The sequence below is a fragment of the Microplitis demolitor genome, chromosome 7, assembly GCF_026212275.2.
Source record: "Microplitis demolitor isolate Queensland-Clemson2020A chromosome 7, iyMicDemo2.1a, whole genome shotgun sequence".
NCBI lineage: Eukaryota > Metazoa > Arthropoda > Insecta > Hymenoptera > Braconidae > Microplitis > Microplitis demolitor.
Window position 1 is genome coordinate 15,477,843 of NC_068551.1, and position 14,787 is coordinate 15,492,629.

Sequence of the window (14,787 nt, forward strand, 5' to 3'; positions counted from 1 at the left end):
ACTCAAATTAAACACTTACAGCTGATAATTATATTCAATAAAATTGTTATTTTTATTTGTACTTTTTACAGAATTTTATTAAACGTTTTGTTTTATATTTAAAGCGCCACGTTACTATACACCATAAAAAAATTTTTAGACACGGTGTAGTGTAATTTTCTCGGTGTAAATTTTTGTGTGAAAATTGCATCAAATTCGGTGTTAAATTTAGGCGGTGTGAATTTTAAATTTGTTCACCGCTAAACGTGTAAATGTATAATTCATGATAACTTTGCGTTAAAGAAAATTAATCATAAAAATATTGAAATGTTCAAAATACTATTTGATATCTACATAAAATTAATGTATAGTTATAAAATTAATGTATATGATTAAGTAGTTGTAAATATTCAATGATCGTTTGTTGTTCGTTAAACAAAATTACAACGAGTAATACGAAATGGTGTAAAAAAAGTAGATCACACCATATTAAAATTATACGGATGGTAAATTTACACCGAGAGGATTTTAACACCTATATTTCACACTACGCGGCCGTGTAAAGTTCTCCGGATCCATTTTTACACCGAAATTTTTTACAGTATGAAATTAATTTTTATATGCTTTAACTTCCCGCTAAGAAATTTGAAAATTTTCAAAAATTTGGGGAGTTATTGGTTTCATTCCGATTTACGAAAACCGAATTTCTATCAGATTTTGACGTTTTGAGGTCCTACAAAGTTATCCTGACTAATTTCACGATGATTTCCGAGTGTATGTATATGTTATGTACGTACGTACGTATGTATGCAAATATCTATAACTCCTGAATGCATGGACCAATTTTTATCGTTAAAGTGTCATTCGACGCGGCTTGTTAATATCTAGAAACCGTGAAAAATTAAGCTTGATCGGTCGCGTTCGAAGATATTCCAAAAATAAAATTTTTTCAATAATGTTTTTTTTAGATAACTTTTAATGTACTCAATCGATCAACTCTAAAATCTAATCAGTTCTAAAATTTTATAAGCCACGTCGAATGCCACCTCAACCATCAAAATCGGTTTATTCGTTCAAGAGAAACCGTTGTCGAAAAAATAAAAAAAATAATTTTTTTTTTTAATATTTTTGATATTTTTCAAAAACGACTAGATAAATCAATATCGAAATTTGATCAGCCCTATACTCAATAAAACGCGTCGATTGCCACCTCAACCTTCTCAATCGGTTAGTTCGTACGGGAGATATCGTTAGAGAAAAAATGGTAAAAAACGTTATTTTTCGAAAACAAAGGCATACAAAAGTATTTTCGAGTTCGAAGAGCTCGAAATAGATATTTACGTCATAAGGCCGTGAAGTGGCGGTTTTCTGACAGCGACGATATTTCGATATGAGCTTGAGGTTTGTGGTGGAAAGGTTCGAAACAGGCGTAATTTTAATGTTTGAGGCGTAGCCGAGGACGTAAATTTACGCTCGTTTTCGAACATTCGCGTCACTAACATCAAAGCGAATATCGAAAAAAAGTCGTTGTCAAATTCACCACTAAACGGCCGAATGACGTACAATATTTTTTGTTATTATCGCTCCACAAGTTTAACTTTTGAGGGATAGGAGGCAAATAATGACATTTTTTTTTTTTTTTTTCAATCAATCACTTGTAGGTGAATACAGATATTTTTTAAACAAATAATTGACTAATTTGTATTACTTGCTTAAACATATACGCTGATAATTTACTTGTATCGTGGATTTTTAGTTAATAAAATGGCGTGATTATTGTATTAACATTAAGTCCGCTTCGTAATAAACTGCCAGCAGAGAAAGAATTAGCGCCACTCAATTATAACTAAGTTTAAACTTTACTCAAATTCATTGGTCGGTACACTAGATTCTAATGCGACTTTTTTTTTTTAATCTCTCTCAATTTCGTCTGGGTGTACACGAAAAGTTCGTAAAAAAAGGAGGGGGTAAAACTTCACGGCCTAGGCCGTGAAAAAAATACGGTATAGAAGTCTCTAGAAAAGAGTCCCTTTACGGACGCTACCCAGCGCTCAAAAGTTGAACCTTTGGAGTGAGTATAACGAAAATGTATTTACAACAATGTTTTTGTGTTCAAAGAGCTAGAAAACAGCAAGAAGTTTTGGGGCTAACCCGCAGGTGAACTGATAGACCGATTTTTTTGCGTGTAATTGAAATAAATAATAATTTTGTTTATAATCGAATATGATATTTAAGAGATAGAGAAATAATATTTATTTTCAATCGATGCTCCATATTTTCTCACCCACTTTATTCTCTTGACTTACATTGGTGCATTTTTATAGAACATTGTTTACGTGTTTGGTAGAAGCGTTGATTAACGAGCATTCAATTTAAAAGCCGGCAGATCGTCGATCTTTTAGTGTGACTCATATTACGAAAGGCAATTGTTCCGTATATCAACTCCCTTTACGGGTGCTTAAGCTTTTGTATGTATACACTCATTTCATCCCCTATATTTTTAAACTTTTTTATATTCTATAACTCAACTCCTTCTGTTGGATTTACCCGCTATACGTAATGTATATTATGGATGAGAATTCACTTTGTCACTTACAGTTTCGCGCTTCAAAAGGATTTAATCACTTGGAAAATAACAATTTTAAATATAGATATTGACAAAGAACAAAAATAAAAGTAATTCCATCAAATACACTTTAAGACAATAAATTTTTATCGTTCAATTACAGAGAACCGAGTCAACTTCATTTTATAATTCTTTTATAACAATAAACATTTTTTTTATTGTCTAAAGAAATGCTTGAAAAAACAATCAAAAAATAAGAAAAGACAGAGATAAAGTAAAAGCAACTTTAAGAAAGTTTCTTTTTTTTGAAATCTTACACTTTTAAAGAATAATGTCGATCAATGTAACGTTAACTTTAGAAAAATAGACATTGATGAATAAATGAAGTTCACGGCTTTGAAAAGACGATTATGAAAAATGGAGTATTGAAGAACAAATGTTTGAATAAAAAGTGACGCAAAAGAGACATCGTTTAAATAAAACTATTTTAACGTTAATATTTGTAATTACAAAAATTTAACCCGTTACTTTTGTTGTTATGAAAAATAGTATAGTACGTGACAAGAGAAGAAATAAGACGATATCTATCACTATATTTTTCATATTACCTGCATTGACACTGGAAGTTTTAATGTTTAGAGCCAGTCCAAATAGGCTAATTTGTGACTAATGCGAATACTGTATTATAAATATGCACATTTAAGTAATTTAACAGAAAAAACAATAGATTTTAATTGTTTTAATACGTTTTTTATTGCAACTAATAAGATTGTTTCTATTTTCCAAACACAATCGTTAGTTTGGTTGATTTTTAGAATGACATTGATGTATTTTTCACCAAATTCGCATCGATCGATTAAATTACAGTACGTAAATTCTATTTTAAATGAAAACATATTTTATTAGTAAGGAAAAAAAATGCACCGAATGTAATTAAGTAATTATATATAAATATGAAGTAAAAAATTCGTTATGGTAATTTAAATAAACTCAAGTATCATATTTTTATGAGTTTATCAACATACCAACTTAAAAAAAAAAAATATAATAGAACTTTGGGTAAATAAATAAAATTAATTATTTTTTACAATAAATTCTATTATTATATAATGCATGTGATTTTTTATAAATTTACCATTAATAATACATAAAATTTATGATAAAATGATTTAGTTGAATATATACGATTATGATAAATGTAAAACTGAATAAATTTAAGATTCGACGATAACGTAAAAGCAGAAATTTAAATATTTATCCGGAAATAAAATATCAGGATGAATTTTTTATTTTAAAATCTATTTCAATAGAAATCCTGTTGATATTAATAATTTATCATAATCTGTTTCAATGATGTATTATGAAAATACAATACATCATTTGGTTGAATGATAAAAATACAAATAAAACTTTCATTAATATCATAACATGAATTTACATTCGAGAAGCTAACTGAATATGAGAATAAAGACATTTATAAATGATAAGACTTGAGACAAAAACATCAAACGCACTTGATTAAATAACAAATAAAAATAATTTGAGAAACATCTTGAGTAATATCTTAAAGAATATCTTCTTATTGAACTCTAAGTACAAAGAAAAGTGAATGTCTTAGGGTTGAAAGTAAAGCTACGAGAGTTGGATTTACTTCAAAGTTATTTATCGCCACAGGACAAAAAAAAATAAATAAAGAAGTAAAACTCAAAGTCAGAGTCTTTATATATTAAACTTTTGATTTGTTTTGACTTGTTTTTATTATATTCTGTCTCATCTTCAATCAACCTCCAGACAGACGAAAAAATCAATCCATATACATATATTTATTTATTGTGTACTTATAAACATAAAGTTTCACAACAATAATGTAAATGTGAAAGATATCTTGCTAAAGATGAAAAACGTTAAAAAATTTTTGTATATACTGCTATTTTTTTTTTCGATTTACTGCCGTCTTGCATCACTATCTCTTCTTATTCACGCTTTTGTATACTTTTACTTTTTTTTTTTATTTTGTGAATACCACAAGCTGAGAATTTACGAGACCTCATGGCAATGTAAGCTTTAGTATCATCCCAGATTGAACCTTTGAGCTTTAAAGCGCCTGTTTTATCATTTTTCTACGATACAACTGCTACGATATTACACTGGAGTTAGATTCAATTTTTTTTTCTCAATGCGAAATTACTTTTTTAATTTACGTGCATAACAAAAAAGTTTATCGAAAAATGATTAAATGTCAACACTCGACATTTCATTAAGTTTTTTTTAATATCAATCTGGTTTTAGTAATAATTAAAAGTTTCATGAAAAAAAAAAAATTTATTTTTAATTAATTTTAAGTGTTGAATTGTTTATGTAATTTTCTTGTGTTTCTATGGCTTAATACTTTAAAGTTAGAAGTTGTATTGAAGTTTGTGTGTGTAAAGGGCTCTAACTTATGTGAATGCTGAATAGAATGGAAGGAGAGTAACTAGAGTAGAAACACGGTTTCATGACCAATGTTTTAAGCAACATTGTATATATGTACATGAATATAATATCTAACATTAAATCCTCAGCAAAATGTTTAAATTTTAAATGCTTTCAAATACATTTTAAGACTTTTATGAGTGTTTTGTTTGATATTATTAGATTTAGTCTTCAATTTAACTTTTTAAATATAATTTATTGTTATTTTATATATTTCATATACATATTTGTTTTATAATTTAAATTTTCTGCTTTGAAAATTTTTAATTTAAAAAAAAAAAAGAATTTATTAGTTTTAGCCCGAATTTCGAAAATAGTTTTCATCAGATCTCGACGTTTTGAGCTACTATGAAGCCAGATAGACGCCCAAGTGAGTGTGTGTGTGTGTGTGTGTGTGTGTGTGTGTGTGTGTGAACTTGTTTTGTCTGATGATGTCTTTGGAACGAATCAATCGATTTGAATTTTTTTGGCAGCAATCGTAAGGGCTCACTAAGACTTAGAACATTAAATTTTAGAGTCGATCGGTCGAGTAGTTTACAAGTTATACGAAAAATAAAAATTAAAAAAAAATTGTTTTTTAAAGTTTTCGTTGCCTAAATCGTAAATCACTAAATCGATTTTTTTTGTTTGATCAAATTTAAGTCTCAACAAGCTCTTTTGCCTGCTGCAAACCACGTGCAAATAGGTTAGAAATGTATATACTCTTGTTTCAGCGGTTTTCTGAGCTCGAAGAACTCAAAAGTTTATCAATAATAATGTTTTCGAGCTTGAAAACAGCGGGAAGTTTTAGGGCTGGCTCAGAGGTTCAACAGTTTTTCAGAGTTTTATAATAATTTTTTTTTAAATCTTTGATTACTTCCTGAAGAAAATTAATGAAACTTTTTTTTCAGCCATTCAAGTTTTATGAGAAAGAAAATTAGAATTTTTTCAATGGGTAATTAAATATAATGTTATATTTACATTATGAGGTCCAATAAATCCTGGAAAAGATCAATACTAATAGAAAAGAATGATTGAGATGTAACTCATCGTAATCATAAATTTTTTTGTTTTATTGTATCTCTAAGTAATATCTCTCTGGGGTTGAAAAAAAATTTGTCTTAAAACTAACTATGGTAAGTGAATTTAAATTTAAAAAAAAATGGGAATTTTCGTCCTTTATTCACCGAAATAATTGTAATTGAATATTTGTCCGTTTCTTCTGATATTTGGATTTTGATTTTTAATACTAAAAAATAAATTTAATTCAATAAGTTATAAATTACATATTCTGTATTTAATTTTTTGATAAAAGTTATTCACTCGTTTCAAATAAAAGTTCAAAAGTCATTTAAGTTTTTCATGCTGGTAAAGTTGAAACCTATTACATTAAATATTAATTATAACATGAAGAAGAATATAATAATAATTCTTCAAGAATTTAAGATAAAAGTATAATCATGATTATATTTGTTTTTCATATAAATTAATTTGTAAGATTGTTTTTATTTATTTCAACTAACATACCTTTTGGTCTTTTTGCCATATGCATAACCCACGTTTGCCTAAAACACGACAAATAAGTTTCGCATCTTCTCCTGGGTTTATTTCTGTATACTGTGGTGTTTCTTCAAACATTTGAATGCCATTACTCACTGAAACATGAAAAAAAAAAAAAAAACAATATTTATCAATTAAAATAACGAAAAAAAAAGTTAAAGATTGTTCTTTTTTCAAACTTTTATTTAGCTTTAGCTCAAATTTATTTAAGAGGTTTCTTTTTATTGATTTTTTTTTCAACAAAAAAGTTGATAACTTTTATCTATAAAAAAAAAATAACTCCATAAGTATCCATTTCGATTAGACGTAAGTTCTTTGAGTAAGTAAAAAAATCTTAAGAGTTTAAAACTGAAAGAAGTCAAAAACTTTCGATTAAGTTACTTCTACCTTCTTTTCAACACTATTGATGTAATCACTATCGGTTTTACGATACTTGATGTTGATTCAGAATAACTTTATACGGTCAATAGAACTTGATAATAGAGTTTGTTGTGGAATCGGCTTTATAAGCTTTGTATTACTTTGTATTTAACCCACACGCTAGGACTTGAAATATTTTCCACCATCAATTTTACTCTGTTCCTTTTAGTCTTAAATTAAAAAAAAATCAAATACGTTCTACGATATATACCGCCTACGAGTAGTAGTAAAGGCAATAACTCAGTAAAATCCTTTCTACACACAAATCGACAGCTCGGGTATGCTATATACCTTTTGCCAGTACTCAGTACTCACCACCGAGGTTCCGTTTCTTAGTAATCGAGTTTCACGTCTTCGGTTGAAAGAGTATTCCAAGAATCCGATAAATTCCGGACATAACGTAATTGACGTCCGTTACGATGCTTCATTGCCTTTGGTAAAAAATTACTAGCAAAATCATTCACTGAACATTATCTTTAAAAAATTAGGTTCTTAAACTTATATAAACAATCTTTCGCATCATTTTTTTTTTTTTTCAATTGCTAATTACTTTTATTTGAGCAGAATTTTTTACAGTATATGAAGTACACATGAGTTAAATATGTATTGATAGCTATAAAATAACTCGCAAAAAGTTTTGCAATAATTTGCCTTAATTTGTCGAGCGGGTTCCAAAAATACTATTGATTCAAAAGTTCATATATATATATATATATATATATATATATATATATATATATATGGGACATTGAACCCAAAATCAGGTACCATTTTGTACTAGCATATTTGATTTTTTTTAAATTTTTTTATCAATGCGTTCAAGAGTTTTTAATTTTTTAAAAATTATGATATTTTTCTTTTTTTCATTTATTACTTCATAAAAAGTAGGCCATATTGGACATTTTTTTTTTTTTTTTTTTTTTTTTTTTTTTTTCAAAATGTATATATACGAAAAAAAATACATGCTAACTACTGACCATAATTACATATATTGTAAATAATTTTTTACATGAAAATGATCCCTAAGACTTTAATAGCAATATTTAACACCGTGCGTCGTGTTACTTTTACACCAGCAGTGTTGAAAATTTTACCACCGAATTATTCACAGTACACTGTGAACTCAAATTTTTTATAGTGTAGAAGCTTAAACTTATTTGGTAACATGTCTTAATAGCATTGAAAGAAAAACTATAAGAGCACTAGGTGTTTTTTCATTTCTTTTTTCTGGTAAATCATTACTATGTTGATTACAAATATAAGATTCTGGTACTGTATATAGCATGGGAAAGAAATCCGTGCTCTTTGAGCAACATTTACAATTACCAGGTAAACTCTACTATTTTTTTAACTTCCCGCTAAGAAAATTATTAATTTTCAAAAATTCAGGAAGTTATTGTTTTTACCCCGATTTGCAAAAATCAAAATTTCATCAGATGTCGACGTTTTGAGGTCCTAGGAAGCTATTCTGGCTATCTTCGGAAGGATGTCCGAGTGTGTGTGTGTGTGTGTATGGATGTAAACTTTTAATATCTTTTTAATGAACTGACCGATTAACATGTTTGAGGTGGCAATCGAAAGAGTTTGTTGGCCGTCAACTTTTCTGAGAATTTCAAATTAATCGATCAAATAGATTCTAAGATATGGAAGAAAAACAAAAGAAAAAAAACAATTTTTTTTTTTCAGTTTTTTTCAAATTTTTCAGAAATCGCTCGATCGATCAATTCCAAAATATAATCAGCACAAGAATTCAATAAAACGCGTCGATTGCCGCCTCAACTATCTTAATCGGTTTATTCGTTCGAGAGAAATCGATCGAAAAAGAAATGCTAAAAAACGGTTTTTTCCTAAAACAATAGTATACAACAGTATTTTCGAGCTCGAAAATGTATTCACAACAATGTTTTTGAGCTCGAGGAGCTCGAAAACTGCGGGAAGTTTGGGGGATGGTCCGCAGGGTCAACCGATAGACCGATTTTTTTAGTTGTGATTACATGGCCACCTTTAGAAAATGTTTGTTACGGTAGCATGAGACTGATTACCAGACAATCAGGGAATGATGACCGTAGATTATTCTTCGAGTATTGACTTATTCTTTGTACGATTATCTTGATCAAATTCTTGCCTTAGAGATAAGCTAAATTGGTCAATTATTGTGAAAATCGTGACCGTCGAAAATTTATAAAATAATAAAAAAAGCTCCTTTAATGATTTTTTTCTAAATTAATTTATGAATGACAAAACCTAATTTTTATTTTTTGATTATGATTTCTTGATAATTATTGGCAATGTAATCATGAAAGTTTTTAAAATTCCTTATGAACATAATGTGATTCAAAAACTTATTTTCTAAACAAATATTTTTCGATTAAGTTCAAATGCCAGTAATCATCTATTCTATATTCTCTTTACACAACGCACTGTTTGAGTTCGATAATTATTCTTTGAAATATATCAGTTAGAATATTGTAATAAAATATATTTACAAAAAATTTTGATATTTCTTGTTTCTTTAATGATTAGTTGCTATTAATAAATCCAATGCATATGAGCAAAATAAAATACTATTTATATATTATAACATAGTTTTAATAGAATCCATTGGAAATTGATCAAAAAATAGAAGTTGATTATTTTTTGCTGTGAAATCTACTTTCCATTCTGGCTGACAGATGGCATTTTTCCTTATTGAAATGATGTTATTGAGCTTTTGCATACTTTTTATCATATTTATGGAGATTAAATAAAAATAAAGGTAATAGAGTTGTGGGTAAAAATTTAAAAAAGTGTAACTGCACTGATGTGTAAGGAAAAACAGCTGCAGGTGATAAACTAGAGCAACAAAAAAAATCGTTGAAGCATAACGAAAATAATAATAATAACCGTATTTGAAAACAAGTATCCAAAAAACAACAACTAGCGACATTTGGCATTGCTAAATGGAATATGTAGAATACGAATTTTAATCGACATTTTTCACATATGCACATATATTCCACTCCGTTATCAAGATTATTCAGATATTCATATTTTCGATTTCTCTCGTCTCTTTCCTATGGTATCGTCATTATATATATGTATGTTTTTTGTTTTATTTATATTTTTTTATCCTTTATCCATTATTTATACCATCAGGCTTTTATTTTATGGAAATTAAATCAGATGTGTATATATATATATATATATATATATATATATATATATATATATATATATATATATATACATAATGTTGATTTGTGTTTCATTGTAAAAAATTTGCGGAGTGAACGCGAAGTGGATGACCTTTTATTTGCTCACTCCGAAGGGAAGTTTTTAAAAATATTAATAATAAAAAAAAATTACTAATACATAGTGAGTTTAAGTCTTTGATATTTTGACATTTATATTTAGTACAGAAATAATTACGAGCTCCTATTTTATACATTCAAAAAAAATTAAATGATTCTCAAAAATTATTAGCAGGTGATAATAAAACTTGAACAAATATAGAGAAAGGGGGGGCAAAGGGGGTAGGGTAGGTAAAACGGGGGAACCCCAAAATGTTATAAAAAAATTTTTTATTTTTTAAATGTTTTTAAACATTTCAAAATCACTTTTATTGTGCAGTGACAATTTTTTTTCTTCTTTTACATCTAATAATTGTGTAAATGTAATGTTTCTTTATGTAAATTGCTCACAAAAAAATGTAATTTGATCAATTTTATTTAATATGCAGAAATTTTTTTTTCGCCTTTTTTAGAGGAAACCCCACTTTGCTCGCCAAAGTAAAAATTTTGTTATTTTTCAACGGCAACTGAAATTTTTGTTTATTTACTTTGCACATCATTAAAAACAAAAAGATTTAGCGTATTTAAGTTCTCGGAACCATAGTATTTTCTTAAATACCCCGCTTTGCCTCTCCTTCCCCTAATTCTACTGAGTCACAAACTGTCGTATGACTTACATCAATCATACCATGAGATAACATTTCATATAGGTTCGACCCTATAGGGTCGGCCCCGGAGGCCGGGGCACGACGGCCCACCCGGGGCACAGCGGCCCACTCCAAAAATTTTGTCAAAAAATAAATTTAATTTTTTTTAGTTAAGTAGCGAAATCCGGGGCAAAATGGACCATCAAAAAACTTTTTCCATAAAACATTGTTGATAAAAATTTTTTTTTCAAAAATATATTGATAAAATTTTTTTTTTTTTTAATTTTATGATAAAAATGATTTGATAAGAATTTTTTTCAAAAAAATTAAAATTTGTCAAACCACAATCAAGTAATTTCTAATCTAAAATATAACAAAAACTTTTGGGATTAAAAATTATACAGCAACTTAAAAAATAAGAATATTTTGTATTAATCAACAAATTTTAAATTATTTTAAGAATAATTATAACAAATAACAATTTTTATAATTGATAAATTTTTAAACACTTAGCTTCCTAAAAATATTTAAACAATTAAATAAAAAAATTCAATTAATTATTTTGAGAATAGTTATAACAAATAACAATTTTTATAATTAATAAATCTTTAAATACTTAGCTTCCTAAAAATATTCAAACAATTAAATAAAAAAATTCAATTAATTATTTTGAGAATAGTTATAACAAATAACAATTTTTATAATTAATAAATCTTTAAATACTTGGCTTCCTAAAAATATTTAAACAATTAAATAAAAAAAATACAATTAATTATTTTAAGAGTAATTATAACAAAGAACAATTTTTATAATTGATAAATCTTTAAACACTTAGCTTTCTAAAAATATTTAAACAATTAAATAAAAAAATACAATTAATTATTTTCACAGTAATCACAGGTATATTCATCTGAAAAATCTTCCTCAATACTTGCACAGGAATCGTGAGACCACATTTTGCAGTTATTGCACTGAATCCATGATTCCTTTGATTCAGAATAGAGTCCATTACAATACAGGCAATGGCAATCACTGTCTTCTTTTTGAGAACTTTTTTTTTTTTTAATTTTTGGAGCTTTGTTTTTATTAGTGACTTTTTCTGCTATTATATTTTTTATTTTTTGATTATTTTTTTTTTCTTCCAACTCATCACGGTATTGTTTACTGGTTAAAATCCTCGTCACACCTCGACGTCGTTTTTTTGGCGGGGAGTCTCTTGATGGCAATGGCTTGATGTCGTAAGGTGTTACATAAAACTTCGATGTGTTTTGTCTCATCGTTGCTTTGGATGATGCAGCAGTTTTAGTGATATTTTCAGTAAGAGATTTTTCCATCTCTTCATCGGAGCTTTCGTCAATAATTTGTGGTCTAAAGTACCTAGATGGGGGCCTCAACGATGGTTTACCAGTGGAGGTGGAGGCAATTGGAATAATTACTGGCTCTTCAAGTTGTTGTTGCAGTTCAGGTTTTTCTGGCTCTTGCTGTCTAAGCTCTTGTTGCTCAAGTTGCTGCTGTTCAGGTTGTTGCTCGGGTTCAGGTCCTTCAATAAAATCTGTCTTGCACAAATCACTCAGACTTTGGGTCAGATTTTCTAGTGATTGTTCTTCAGGTGGTTTGTTGCTATTGGTAGTGTCGGCAGGAGCAAAATCTTTTGAGTCAAAAATATCTGGATTCATTGGGTAAATTCCAGTTTTTCGGAAACCATTTATTATAGTTTCAGGCTTTGCTGCTTTATTTAATGCATTACTGAACAGCATTGGCAGAACTTCAGGCGTGACGACTCTTCCTGGGTGCTCTGATAACCATTTTTTTACTTCTTGCTCATAATAAGAAGATATTGGTTTCATTACACTGACATCCAATGGTTGTAAACGGTGAGTGCAATGAGGTGGCAAGCAAAGAATTACAACGTGATGATCACGAGCGTAGTCAATCACATCTAAATTGTTAGTGTGTGTCGTATGCCCATCCAAAATCAGCAGCACTGGATCTTCAGAAGTTGGCTTAACCTGGTCAACAAACCATTGGAACCACTGCAAGAAGAGATCATGTTGCATCCAGCCACTGGAATGACAAAGCCCCCAACTTCCTGGGATTGTATTATTCAACAAGTTGGGTTTCATACGCTTACGAGGAAAAATGAACAATGGTGGTAAAAATTGTCCTGAAGCTGAAACACAAAGCTCCATTGTCACATTTTTACCTCGCTCAGCTGACGTTAAAATTCCAACTTGTTTTTTTCCTTTCTCAACAATGATTTTCCCGTGAGTTTTTGGGACACTACTACAGCCAGTTTCATCTACGTTAAAAATACGATGAGGAAGTAGATTGTATTTTTCCATAATCTGTTTTAGTAAGTTAAAAAAATTTTGAATGACAATCCGATTGAAACCAGCTGCCCGTGCTGCTGATGTGCTTTCAGGTTTGCGTAACGATAAGGTGGGGTTACGTTTCAAAAATCCTTGCAGCCAATCTTCTCCAGCTACTCCATTTACAAATGGATGTTTAATTTGATTTTTTTCAGCGAGCTGATAAGCGAGGATTCTCACCTCGAAGCTTGATAATCCAAATAATCGACTTTCTAAATCTTTTAAATAACTGACAAGTTCGGATTCTTGCACAGGACTAAAAACTGGAGTAAACTTTCTGGGTAGCCCTACAATAAAAATTTTAGTTTATAATTATTTTCTTCGATTAAATTACACAGTAAAAAATTTTACGTTATTATTGCGTCAAAAAATTAATCCATTAAAGTTAGCAGTCGCTTGACAATTTTTTAATTTTTTTTAATAAATTAATTTACTCCAAAAAATTATTCCTAAAAAATTGGATTTTTTATTTTTTTTATTTTCTAAATGTCAATTTTCTTTTCTCATTTTTTTTTTTTTTTGACAATTTATTTGTTAAAAAAATTCTTAAAATTATAAAATATGTGCTAAATTAATTCTCATCAAAGAATTTTGTGTTAAAAATTTTTATGTTAAATATTTAGCATAAAAATTTTTTGACGCATTGATGCAAAATTTTTTACTGTGTATTAATAAAATAATTGTTTTAGATTCTCAATACCTTTCGATGATACAAACTCTATATCATTGTTTAATTTATAAAAATTGGATCGGCGTCTCAGAGTGGTTTTTGGTACTCCAAACGCTTTTGAAGCAGCAAGATATCCCATCTCTCCTTGGTTAACTGCTTCGATAGCTTTTGCCATAGCCAATTCATTCCATGACATATGAGTATTTTTTGATTTATAATTGCGCACCATTTTTTATTTTAGAAAATATGAGAAGTAAAATTAAAATTGTAAAATTTACCGCCGAACTGTAGTGAACCTCCAACACAAATATAGTCATATGATGTACAACTCCATATTTATTTTCAACATTTACAACGCCACTTAGCGACTGTTTCAAAAACTTTACCGACCGTTGATGTCATCAACCAATCGTTTGGCGGTACTTTTAAATTTACATCGTACGGAATTAAAATTTTTTCTGAGTTTCAAATAGAAAATCTTTGTAATTTAATTTTTTTCTAAACAAAGAAAGTGAAAAGGGGTGGGGGAAGTTAAAAAATAATAACTATCATTTCAAAATGTTTTTTTTTTAAATTAGAATAAATGAATAATATTAAAAAAGAAAAAAATTTTTGGTAATATTTTTTTTTTTTAATTATTCTCCAGAAGTGGGCCGTTGTGCCCCAGAAAAAAAAAATTTTTTTTTTGTGGGTTTTGACCAAATTATCATATATTCCCTCAAGATAAGGCACAAGAAAATTTTTTAGATGATCAATAGTAGCTAGAAATAATAACTCGCTTAAGTGGGCCGCTATGCCCCGGTCTCCCCGAGTTATTGAGAAGGTTTGCATGTTTTAGGTTTCCACTATATTAAAT

The 14,787-nt window shown here is 28.5% G+C and overlaps 2 protein-coding genes across 3 annotated transcripts in view; both read right to left on the reverse strand.

Annotated features, from left to right (window-relative positions):
• Nucleotides 1-14,787, reverse strand: part of LOC103572228 (kin of IRRE-like protein 2) — a 139,373-nt gene that overhangs the window by 42,914 nt on the left and 81,672 nt on the right. The window contains exon 2 of one of the 2 annotated variants that reach the window (XM_008550720.2): nucleotides 6,524-6,651. The exons of the other annotated variant lie outside the window; for it this stretch is intronic. Within the exon in view, the coding sequence (XP_008548942.1) occupies nucleotides 6,524-6,651 (128 nt within the window). The remainder of the gene's footprint in view (nucleotides 1-6,523; nucleotides 6,652-14,787) is intronic. 2 annotated transcript variants of the gene reach the window in all.
• LOC128667235 (uncharacterized) lies at nucleotides 11,628-14,450 on the reverse strand. Its single transcript, XM_014441244.2, has 2 exons — nucleotides 13,962-14,450; nucleotides 11,628-13,548 (listed from the first exon to the last, which is right to left on the reverse strand). The coding sequence occupies exons 1-2, from the start codon at nucleotides 14,158-14,160 to the stop codon at nucleotides 11,768-11,770; spliced, it is 1,980 nt and encodes a 659-aa protein (XP_014296730.1). The 5' UTR covers nucleotides 14,161-14,450; the 3' UTR covers nucleotides 11,628-11,767.

What these genes read in the sequence shown, in the direction of transcription:
- LOC128667235 (XM_014441244.2), bottom strand. Translation starts at nt 14,160, where the DNA reads ATGGTGCGCAATTATAAATCAAAAAATACTCATATGTCATGGAATGAA. An exon ending in AGAGTTTGTATCATCGAAAG is followed by an intron (nt 13,549 to 13,961) that starts GTATTGAGAATC and finishes TTTTTATTGTAG; the next exon opens with GGCTACCCAGAAAGTTTACT.